We start from the raw sequence: 12696 nt of genomic DNA on the forward strand, positions 1-12696 counted from the left end.
CATGTTCTCCAGTACACTTCCTGAAGTCAATGACTATCTCCTTCGTTTAGTTGACATTGAGGGAGAGATTATTGTCATCACACAGTTCACCAGATTCTCTCTCTCTTTTCAGACTTTGTGGGGGTATGAGGAACACCGAGAGTTAGTGTGTGGCTGCAGCAAGCGGTCAGGAAGGCGAATGCTGGCCTTTATTGCAAAGAGGATTGGATGGCCGGGATAGAGAAATCTGGCTACAATTCTCCAGGGTGTTAATGAGGCCACGTCTGGGACACTGGACCCAGTTTTGGTTTCCACATTTCACAAAGGATAGACTGACATTGGAGCCTCACAGCGAAGGGGCACTCGATTGGTCCCTGGGATGGGGGGGGGGAGCGGGGAGCTGCGGGGGGGGGGGAGGTGGGATCCTACGATGAGATCCTGAGTAAATCCAGTTGATATTTCCGGGAGATTTGAAGAACGAGAGGCGATCTGGTTGAAAGCTGTAAAACTCTGAGGGGGTTTGAGAGGGAGGGAGGGAGGGACCCTGAGAGACTGTTTCCCACTGGGCAAGGGGAATCTACAACACGGGGAGGGGGATGGGGGTGTGGGGGAGGGATTGGGGAGGTGATTGGGGTACACAGTCTGGGGATTGGGGGGTAGGTGGGGGGTTATACAGTCTCAGGGGTGGGTGGAGATCGGGGTGGTTACACAGTCTCAGGGAGGGTGGGGGGTTACACAGTTTCGGGAGTGGGAGGGGGTCGGGGGGTTACACAGTCTAGGGGGGGGTTGGGGATCCAGGGGGTTACACAGACTCCGGGGGGGGGGGGGGGTGGGGATCGGGGGGTTACACAGTCTCGGGGGGGTTGGGGATCAGGGGGGTTACACAGTCTCAGGGGGGTGGGGATTGGGGGGTGACAGTCTCGAAGGGCGTGGGGATCGGGGGGGTTACACAGTCTCGGGGGGGTTGGGGATCGGGGGGGTTACACAGTCTCGGGGGGTGGGGATCGGGGGGGGTTACACAGTCTCGGGGGGGTTGGGGATTGGGGGGGGGTTACATAGTCTCGGGGGTGCGAATCGGGGGGGTTACACAGTCTCGGGGGGGTTATACAGTCTCGGGGGGGTTGGGGATTGGGGGGGTTACACAGTCTTGGGGGTGGGGATCGGGGGGGTTATACAGTCTCGGGGGGGGTTGGGGATCGGGGGGATGGTGATCATTTGGGATCGAGATACGGAGTGAATCTCTGCACTCACGGGGTTGTGGATCGCTGGAAGTCTCTGCCCCAAAGCACTGTGGCTCCTCCATCGTCAATGACTGGGATCGACGGGACTTTTGGTCCCTCGGGGATGGGGAGGGAATTCAGGGACATGGAGGGAAGACGTGGGCGGGAAAATGGGAATCAAAACCCAAGATCGGCCAAGATCGTATTTAATGGGGTAGCATGGGGCCATGATGGGCCGAATGGATAACTCCACCCGCTGCAGAGCATCCGTGAGGTGCAAGCTTTAAAGTGAGGTCTGTAGAATGTGGAAACCCAAAATGAATGTGCGCAGGAAAAACCTCGCTCATTCCATCTCGCCGAAGAGTATGCGCACAGTCTGATCGTTTTCCCCGAATGTTTTCCATTTTCCCTGCAATAAAAGGTGCTCGACCAGCCTTACTGGCATCCAAACTGCAAGAGAATGATAGATACAGCACAGGGTTAGATACAGAGTAAAGCTCCCTCCACACTGTCCCCATCAAACACTCCCAGGACAGGGACAGCACAGGGTTAGATACAGAGTAAAGCTCCCTCGACACTGTCCCCCATCAAACACTCCCAGGACAGGTACAGCACAGGGTTAGATACAGAGTAAAGCTCCCTCTACACTGTCCCCCATCAAACACTCCCAGGACAGGTACAGCACAGGGTTAGATACAGAGTAAAGCTCCCTCTACACTGTCCCCATCAAACACTCCCAGGACAGGGACAGCACGGGGTTAGATACAGAGTAAAGCTCCCTCTACACTGTCCCCATCAAACACTCCCAGGACAGGGACAGCACGGGGTTAGATACAGAGTAAAGCTCCCTCTCCACTGTCCCCCATCAAACACTCCCAGGACAGGTACAGCACGGGGTTAGATACAGAGTGAAGCTCCCTCTACACTGTCCCCATCAAACACTCCCAGGACAGGTACAGCACAGGGTTAGATACTGAGTAAAGCTCCCTCCACACTGTCCCCATCAAACACTCCCAGGACAGGTACAGCACGGGGTTAGATACAGAGTAAAGCTCCCTCCACACTGTCCCCATCAAACACTCCCAGGACAGGTACAGCACGGGGTTAGATACAGAGTAAAGCTCCCTCCACACTGACCCCATCAAACACTCCCAGGACAGGTACAGCACGGGGTTAGATACAGGGTAAAGCTCCCTCTACACTGTCCCCCATCAAACACTCCCAGGACAGGTACAGCACGGGGTTAGATACAGAGTAAAGCTCCCTCTACACTGTCCTCATCCAACACTCCCAAGACAGGTACAGCAAGGGGTTAGATACAAAGTAAAGTTCCCTCTACACTGTCCCCATCAAACCCTCCCAGGACAGGTACAGCACGGGGTTAGATACAGAGTAAAGCTCCCTCTACACTGACCCCATCAAACACTCCCAGGACAGGTACAGCACAGGGTTAGACCCAGAGTAAAGCTACCTCTACACTGTCCCCATCAAACACTCCCAGGACAGGTACAGCACGGGGTTAGATACAGAGTAAAGCTCCCTCTACACTGTCCCCATCAAACACTCCCAGGACAGGTACAGCACGGGGTTAGATACAGAGTAAAGCTCCCTCCACACTGTCCCCATCAAACAGTCCCAGGACAGGGACAGCACGGGGTTAGATACAGAGTAAAGCTCCCTCTACACTGACCCCATCAAACAGTCCCAGGACAGGGACAGCACGGGGTTAGATACAGAGTAAAGCTCCCTCTACACTGTCCCCCATCAAACACTCCCGGGACAGGTACAGCACGGGGTTGGATACAGAGTAAAGCTCCCTCTCCACTGTCCCCCATCAAACACTCCCAGGACAGGTACAGCACGGGGTTGGATACAGAGTAAAGCTCCCTCTACACTGTCCCCATCAAACACTCCCAGGACAGGTACAGCACTGGGTTAGATACAGAGTAAAGCACCCTCTACACTGTCCCCATCAAACACTCCCAGGACAGGGACAGCACGGGGTTAGATACAGAGTAAAGCTCCCTCTACACTGTCCCCATCAAACACTCCCAGGACAGGGACAGCACGGGGTTAGATACAGAGTAAAGCTCCCTCTACACTGTCCCCATCAAACACTCCCAGGACAGGTACAGCACGGGGTTAGATACAGGGTAAAGCTCCCTCTACACAGACCCCATCAAACACTCCCAGGACAGGTACAGCACAGGGTTAGACCCAGAGTAAAGCTCCCTCTACACTGTCCCCATCAAACACTCCCAGGACAGGTACAGCACGGGATTAGATACAGAGTAAAGCTCCCTCTACACTGTCCCCATCAATCACTCCCAGGACAGGTCCAGCACGGGGTTAGATACTGAGTAAAGCTCCCTCCACACTGTCCCCATCGAACACTCCCAGGACAGGTACAGCACGGGGTTAGATACAGAGTAAAGCTCCCTCCACACTGTCCCCATCAAACACTCCCAGGACAGGTACAGCACAGGGTTAGATGCTGAGTAATGCTCCCTCCACACTGTCCTCATCAAACACTCCCAGGACAGGTACAGCACAGGGTTAGATGCTGAGTAATGCTCCCTCCACACTGTCCTCATCAAACACTCCCAGGACAGGTACAGCAAGGGGTTAGATACAGAGTAAAGCTCCCTCCACACTGTCCCCCATCAAACACTCCCAGGACAGGTACAGCACGGGGTTAGACCCAGAGTAAAGCTCCCTCTACACTGTCCCCCATCAAACACTCCCGGGACAGGTACAGCACAGGGTTGGATACAGAGTAAAGCTCCCTCTACACTGTCCCCCATCAAACACTCCCAGGACAGGTACAGCACGGGGTTGGATACAGAGTAAAGCTCCCTCTACACTGTCCCCATCAAACAATCCCAGGACAGGTACAGCACGGGGTTAGATACAGAGTAAAGCTCCCTCTACACTGTCCCCACCAAACACTCCCAGGACAGGGACAGCACGGGGTTAGATACAGAGTAAAGCTCCCTCTACACTGTCCCCATCAAACACTCCCAGGACAGGGACAGCACGGGGTTAGATACAGAGTAAAGCTCCCTCTACACTGTCCCCATCAAACACTCCCAGGACAGGGACAGCACGGGGTTAGATACAGAGTAAAGCTCCCTCTACACTGTCCCCATCAAACACTCACAGGACAGGGATAGCACGGGGTTAGATACAGAGTAAAGCTCCCTCTACACTGTCCCCATCAAACACTCCCAGGACAGGTACAGCACGGGGTGAGATACAGAGTAAAGCTCCCTCTACACTGCCCCCCATCAAACACTCCCAGGACAGGTACAGCACGGGGTTAGATACAGAGTAAAGCTCCCTCTACACTGTCCCCATCAAACACTCCCAGGACATGTACAGCACAGGATTAGATACAGAGTAAAGCTCCCTCTACACTGTCCCCCATCAAACACTCCCAGGACAGGGACAGCACGGGGTTAGATACAGAGTAAAGCTCCCTCCACACTGTCCCCATCAAACAGTCCCAGGACAGGGACAGCACGGGGTTAGATACAGAGTAAAGCTCCCTCCTCACTCTCCCCATCAAACACTCCCAGGACAGGTACAGCACGGGGTTAGATACAGAGTAAAGCTCCCTCTACACTGTCCCCATCAAACACTCCCAGGACAGGTTCAGCACGGGGTTAGATACAGAGTTGTGCTATGAATTGTGAAATATTAATTGTAGTTTTAAGTGACTTACATATGAATTAATCATGAGCGGATCGCTTTGTGCGGAGAATCTCTTCTCTCCCTCCTGCCTCCGATAGGCACATCGATAGGGATCGTTGCCGCTGCGTGTGACGTTCTGGAGGTCAAAGGTTACGGACAGACTGGTGGCTCCCGCTTTCTGGGTCAGCACTGGTCTCCTGTCTAGACCCCGATACAAGTCGAACTTGTGTCCCTGTTCGTCGGGGGGAGCCTCGCAGGTGATGAAGACTGACTCCCCTTCTCGGAACACCTTATCCTCTCCTTGGAGGACGAGGCTGGGTTTTGGAAGGTCGCCTGCGGGTCGGGACAAGACATAACCTGGTCAGTTTGGAGATGTCGCCGTTCCAGGTACTAGCCGCAGCGTTGGGTCACAGCAGTTCGGAGCCACACGATTGGCATCGAGACAGGGCCATCTGGTACTAAAACCTCACCACAGCGACATAGCAGCCCCACCCTGATCGACACGGGCCTCGGGAGGAGATATCGGGGACAGACGGCAGAAAACTCAATTAGAGAGGGAGGATTTAAGGAGCCTCTTAAAGTAGGAGAGAAGGAGAGAGACAGAGAGAGAGAAAGAGAGACAGGGAGGGAGAAAGAGAGAGATAGAGAGAGAGAGAGACTGAAAGAGAGAGACAGGGACAGACAGAGAGAGAGAGACAGAGAGAAAGCAAAACAGAGAGAGTTTGTGACAAACAAAAGAGAAGTAGAGGGAGAGAGACAGAGAGAAAGAGTGTGACCGACAAAGAGAGGGACAGCGATAGAGGGAGAGAAACACAGAGGGATGGAGAGCTTTACAGAGGGAGTTCCAGAGCTTAAGGTCCCCCCAGGCAGCTGAAGGCATGGCTGCCAATGGCGGAGTGATGGGAATCGGGATGCTCGAGAAGCCAGAATTGGAGGAGCGCAGAGATCTCGGAGGGTTGTAGGAGGTTTCAGAGACAGGGAGGGATTTGAACAGGAGGATGAGAATTGTAGGGGCTGGAGGAGGTTACAGAGATAGGGAGGGAGGGAGCGAGGGGGGGATTTGAACAGGAGGATGAGAATTTGAAAGTGGAGGTTTTGCAGGAGCAGGGTCAGTGTGGGGTCAGCGAGTGGGGTGGGGGGTTGCTGAGGGGGTGAATGGGATTTGGAGTGAGTAGAGAAATACGTCCAGGGACTATGAAGCAGTCAAGAAACCCCAGTTGTTGTTCCAACAAATGATATTCCTGTGAGAGACATTTGTGGCTCTAATCTCCATCTGAATGACGAACCCGGGGAAATATTGACTGAACTTGTGTTGAGACAAGTTGGAGACGCTTAACTTTTCCTGCAGGTTTCAGGGTGACACATAATCCGGGGATAGTCAATCGGAATCTCAATGAGGTTCATTCACAGGGCTGTGGAATCTGGGTGTGACAGTGACACAGAGAGGCACTTACATATAGATCAGAGAATTAAACTGGAAACACAGCCCTGGGATTTATTTCCACCAGGGTGGAACTGAACAGCCAAAGGGAAGTAATCTATTAAATCTTGGCAGGACACAATCGGAGCACCATGCACAGTTCCAGTCTCCGTATCCCTCGGTTAGAAGCACACTGGGAGCACTGTGCACAGTTCCAGTCTCCGTATCCCTCGGTTAGACCACACTGGGAGCACCATGCACAGTTCCGGTCTCCGTATCCCTCAGTTAGACCACACTGGGAGCACTGTGCACAGTTCCAGTCTCCATATCCCTCGGTTAGACCACACTGGGAGCACCATGCACAGTTCCGGTCTCCGTATCCCTCAGTTAGACCACACTGGGAGCACCGTGCACAGTTCCGGTCTCCATATTCCTCGGTTAGACCACACTGGGAGCACCGTGCACAGTTCCGGTCTCCATATTCCTCGGTTAGACCACTGGGAGCACCGTGCACAGTTCCAGTCTCCGTATCCCTCGGTTAGACCACACTGGGAGCACCGTGCACAGTTCCAGTCTCCATATCCCTCGGTTAGACCTCACTGGGAGCACCGTGCACAGTTCCAGTCTCCATATCCCTCGGTTAGACCACACTGGGAGCACTGTGCACAGTTCCAGTCTCCATATCCCTCGGTTAGACCACACTGGGAGCACCCTGCACAGTTCCGGTCTCCGTATCCCTCGGTGAGACCCACACTGGGAGCACTGTGCACAGTTCCAGTTTCCGTATCCGTCGGCTAGACCACACTGGGAGCACCGTGCACAGTTCCAGTCTCCGTATCCGTCGGCTAGACCACACTGGGAGCACCGTGCACAGTTCCAGTCTCCATATCCATCGGTTAGATCACACTCGGAGCACTGTGCACAGTTCCGGTCTCCGTATCCCTCGGTTAGACCACAGTTGGAGCACTGTGCACAGTTCCAGTCTCCATATCCCTCGGTTAGTCCACACTGGGAGCACCGTGCACAGTTCCGGTCTCCGTATCCCTCTGTTAGACCACACTGGGAGCACCGTGCAGAGTTCCAGTCTCCGTATCCCTCGGTTAGACCACACTGGGAGCACCATGCACAGTTCCGGTCTCCGTATCCCTCAGTTAGACCACACTGGGAGCACCGTGCACAGTTCCGGTCTCCGTATTCCTCGGTTAGACCACTGGGAGCACCGTGCACAGTTCCAGTCTCCGTATCCCTCGGTTAGACCACACTGGGAGCACCGTGCACAGTTCCAGTCTCCCTATCCCTCGGTTCGACCTCACTGGGAGCACCGTGCACAGTTCCAGTCTCCATATCCCTCGGTTAGACAACACTGGGAGCACTGTGCACAGTTCCAGTCTCCATATCCCTCGGTGAGACCACACTGGGAGCACTGTGCACAGTTCCAGTCTCTGTATCCCTCGGTTAGACCACACTGGGAGCACCGTGCAGAGTTCCAGTCTCCGTATCCCTCGGTTAGACCACACTGGGAGCACCATGCACAGTTCCGGTCTCCGTATCCCTCAGTTAGACCACACTGGGAGCACCGTGCACAGTTCCGGTCTCCGTATTCCTCGGTTAGACCACTGGGAGCACCGTGCACAGTTCCAGTCTCCGTATCCCTCGGTTAGACCACACTGGGAGCACCGTGCACAGTTCCAGTCTCCCTATCCCTCGGTTCGACCTCACTGGGAGCACCGTGCACAGTTCCAGTCTCCATATCCCTCGGTTAGACAACACTGGGAGCACTGTGCACAGTTCCAGTCTCCATATCCCTCGGTGAGACCACACTGGGAGCACTGTGCACAGTTCCAGTCTCTGTATCCCTCGGTTAGACCCACACTGGGAGCACCGTGCACAGTTCCAGTCTCCGTATCCCTCGGTTAGACCCACACTGGGAGCACCGTGCACAGTTCCAGTCTCCGTATCCCTCGGTTAGACCACACTGGGAGCACCGTGCACAGTTCCAGTCTCCGTATCCTTCGGTTAGACCACACTCGGAGCACTATGCACAATTCCGGTCTCCATATCGCTCGGTTAGACCACACTGGGAGCACTGTGCACAGTTCCAGTCTCTGTATCCCTCGGTTAGACCCACACTGGGAGCACCGTGCACAGTTCCAGTCTCCGTATCCCTCGGTTAGACCACACTGGGAGCACCGTGCACAGTTCCAGTCTCCGTATCCTTCGGTTAGACCACACTCGGAGCACTATGCACAATTCCGGTCTCCATATCGCTCGGTTAGACCGCACTGGGAGCACCGTGCACAGTTCCAGTCTCCGTATCCCTCGGTTAGACCACACTGGGAGCACCGTGCACAGTTCCAGTCTCCCTATCCCTCGGTTAGACCACACTGGGAGCACCGTGCACAGTTCCGGTCTCCGTATCCCTCGGTTAGACCACAGTCGGAGCACTGTGCACAGTTCCAGTCTCAGTATCCCTCGGTTAGACCACACTGGGAGCACCGTGCACAGTTCCAGTCTCCCTATCCCTCAGTTAGACCACACTCGGAGCACCGTGCACAGTTCCAGTCTCCCTATCCCTCGGTTAGACCTCACTGGGAGCACCCTGCACAGTTCCAGTCTCCCTCTCCCTCAGTTAGACCACACTGGGAGCACTGTGCACAGTTCCAGGCTCTGTTTCCCTTGGTTTGACCACACTCGTAGCACCGTGCACAGTTCCAGTCTCTGTATCCCTCGGTTAGACCACACGGGGAGCACCCTGCACAGTTCCGGTCACCGTATCCCTCGGTTAGACCACACAGGGAGCACCGTGCACAGTTCCACTCTCCGTATCCCTCGGATAGACCCATACTGGGAGCACCGTGCACAGTTCCAGTCTCCGTGTCCCTCGGTTAGACCACACTGTGAGCACAGTGCACAGTTCCAGTCCCCGTATCCCCTCAGTTAGACCACACTGGGAGCACCATGCACAGTTCCAGTCTCCGTATCCCTCGATTAGACCACACTGGGAGCACCGTGCACAGTTCTGGTCTCCGTATCACTTCGTTAGACCACACTGGGAGCACCGTGCACAGTTCCGGTCTCAGTATCCCTCGGTTAGACCCACACTGGGAGCACCGTGCACAGTTCCAGCCTCCGTATCCCTCGGTTAGACCACACTGGGAGCACCGTGCACAGTTCCAGTCTCCGTATCCTTCTGTTTGACCACACTCGGAGCACTGTGCACAATTACGGTCTCCGTATCGCTTGGTTAGACCGCACTGGGAGCACCGTGCACAGTTCCAGTCTCCGTGTCCTTCGGTTAGATCACACTCGGAGCACTGTGCACAGTTCCGGTCTCAGTATCCCTCGGTTAGACCACACTGGGAGCACCGTGCACAGTTCCGGTCTCTGTATCCCTCGGTTAGACCCACACTGGGAGCACCGTGCACAGTTCCAGTCTCCGTATCCCTCGGTTAGACCACACTGGGAGCACCATGCACAGTTCCGGTCTCCGTATCCCTCGGTTAGACCACACTGGGAGCACCGTGCACAGTTCCGGTCTCCGTATCCCTCGGTTAGACCACACTCGGAACACCGTGCACAGTTCCCGTCTCTGTATCCCTCGGTTAGACCTCACTGGGAGCACTGTGCACAGTTCCAGTCTCCATATCCCTCGGTTAGACCGCACTGGGAGCACCATACACAGTTCCGGCCTCCGTATCCCTCGGTTAGACCACACTGGGAGCACCGTGCACAGTTCCAGTCTCCCTATCCCTCAGTTAGACCACATTGGGAGCACTGTGCACAGTTCCAGTCTCCATATCCCTCGGTTAGACCACACTGGGAGCACCGTGCACAGTTCCAGTCTCCGTATCCCTCGGTTAGACCACACTGGGAACACTGTGCACAGTTCCAGTCTCCGTATCCCTCGGTTAGACCACACTGGGAGCACCGTGCACAGTTCCAGTCTCCGTATCCCTCGGTTAGACCGCACTGGGAGCACCATACACAGTTCCAGTCTCCGTATCCCTCGGTTAGACCACACTGGGAGCACCGTGCACAGCTCCAGTCTCTGTTTCCTTCGGTTAGACCACACTGGGAGCACCGTGCACAGTTCCGGTCTCTGTATCCCTCAGTTAGACCACACGGGGAGCACCGTGCACAGTCCCAGTCTCCGTGTCCCTCGTTTAGACCACACTGGGAGCACTGTGCACAGTTCTAGTCTCCGTATCCCTTGGTTAGACCACACTGGGAGCACCGTGCACAGTTCCACTCTCCGTATCCCTCGGTTAGACCACACTGGGAGCACCGTGCACAGTTCCAGTCCCCGTATCCCCTCAGTTAGACCACACTGGGAGCACCGTGCACAGTTCCAGTCTCCGTATCCCTCGGTTAGACCACACTGGGAGCACCGTGCACAGTTCCGGTCTCCGTATCCCTCGGTTAGACCACACTGGGAGCACCGTGCACAGTTCCAGTCTCCGTATCCCTCGGTTAGACCACACTGGGAGCACCGTGCACAGTCCCAGTCTCCGTGTCCCTCGTTTAGACCACACTGGGAGCACTGTGCACATTTCCGGTCTCCGTATCCCTCGGTTAGACCACACTGGGAGCACCGTGCACAGTTCCAGTCTCTGTAACCCTCGGTTAGACCACACTGGGAGCACCGTGCACAGTTCCAGTCTCCGTATCTCTTGTTTAGACCACACTGGGAGCACTGTGCACAGTTCCGGTCTCCGTATCCCTCGGTTAGACCACACTGGAGGCACTGTGCACATTTCCGGTCTCTGTATCCCTCGGTTAGACCACATTGGGAGCACCGTGCAGAGTTCCAGTCTCCGTATCCCTCGTTTAGACCACACTGGGAGCACTGTGCACAGTTCCAGTCTCTGTAACCCTCGGTTAGACCACACTGGGAGCACCGTGCACAGTTCCAGTCTCTGTAACCCTCGGTTAGACCTCACTGGGAGCACCGTGCACAGTTCCGCTCTCCGTATCCATTCTTTCCAATGACGTTGACTATTGGTGGCTCGGTGGCACAGTGGTTAGCACTGCTGCCTCACAGCACCAGCGACCCGGCTTCGATTCCCGACCTCGGGTCACTGTCTGTGTGGAGTTTGCACATTCTCCCCGTGTCTGCGTGGGTTTCCTTCGGGTGCTCTGGTTTCCTCCCACAGCCAAAAATGTGCGGGTTAGGTGGATTACACTGATAGGGCAGGGGAGGGGGCCTACGTAAGATTATCAGTCAGCGAGTCGGTGGGGACGCGATGGTCCGGAAGATGTCTCCTCCACTGCAGGCATTGTGTGATCCTAAAACTACACAATTCCACAGTATGGGAATCTGTGCAGCAACGTGTCCAATGTTGACATCGCCATTTGCAATAGAGTGGAAACTGGACGGGTAGAATCCATAGAATTCTACAGTGCAGAAGGAGACCATTCGGCCCATCGAGTCTGCACTGACAACAATCCCACCCAGACCCTATCCCCTTAACTCCACTAGGTTTTGCAAGATACAGATTCCTCCTCAACAATGATACTGCTCGACAATCGCTGGACACTCACCGATCTCTTTCACTTGGACAGAATCACTGAAAGGAGACTGGAACCATTTCCCTGGTGTTGGCAGTGCATACCTGCACCGGTAGGATCCCTCTCGGTCTTCACCCCCAATGTCAACAGTCTGAGATTTCGAGGACACCCTGGAACGGGCCGCCTGCCTTTCTCGATAAAAGAAATACAGCCCCTCTGGCTCTGCTACATCTCCCTCACACGTCATCCGCATGGAATCCCCTTTCCAATATGTTCCAGATTTCACATTCATGATTAACTCTGGCTTCGACAGCGGATCTGCAGTCAATCAAAGACAAATTTCCATCAGAACAAAACATTAGCAGGATAGGATGAGTGACAACCATTCGCTGGTTCATTCCTCATGCGCTTGAAATTCCAAATAATGCTTGGCAGTTAACTGTTGGTCTCTGTCAACTGGTACACTCGCCATGGCAACAGCTGCATGGTCAAAGTCTGCTGGCCACCCAATCTCTTCTTGTGCAGTATAAATTGATACAATTCTCACCCTCCTGTTGAAATCCCTCCTTTGCTCCCTCCCCCCATCTCTGTAACCTCCTCCAGCCCCTACAATTCTCATCCTCCTGTTCAAATCCCTCCCTCGCCTCATCCCTCACTATCTCTGGAACCTCCTCCAGTCCCTACAATTCTCATCCTCCTGTTCAAGTCCCTCCCTCGCTCCCTCCCTCACTATCTCTGTCACCTCCTCCAGCCCCGACCATTCTCATCCTCCTGTTCAAGTCCCTCCCTCGCTCCCTCCCTCACTATCTCTGTCACCTCCTCCAGCCCCTACAATTCTCATCCTCCTGGTCAAATCCCTCCCTCGCTCCCTCCCTC

The 12696-nt window shown here is 54.8% G+C and overlaps 1 protein-coding gene across 1 annotated transcript; it reads right to left on the bottom strand.

The window, feature by feature from the left end:
• Positions 1-1178: 1178 nt before the first annotated feature.
• Positions 1179-12095, bottom strand: LOC144485345 (uncharacterized). The gene is made up of 3 exons (XM_078203544.1): positions 11854-12095; positions 4924-5225; positions 1179-1649 (listed from the first exon to the last, which is right to left on the bottom strand). The coding sequence occupies exons 1-3, from the start codon at positions 12071-12073 to the stop codon at positions 1635-1637; spliced, it is 537 nt and encodes a 178-aa protein (XP_078059670.1). The 5' UTR covers positions 12074-12095; the 3' UTR covers positions 1179-1634.
• Positions 12096-12696: the final 601 nt, after the last annotated feature.

The sequence above is a fragment of the Mustelus asterias genome, unplaced genomic scaffold (assembly GCF_964213995.1).
Source record: "Mustelus asterias unplaced genomic scaffold, sMusAst1.hap1.1 HAP1_SCAFFOLD_188, whole genome shotgun sequence".
In the NCBI taxonomy this organism is placed as follows: Eukaryota; Metazoa; Chordata; class Chondrichthyes; order Carcharhiniformes; family Triakidae; genus Mustelus; species Mustelus asterias.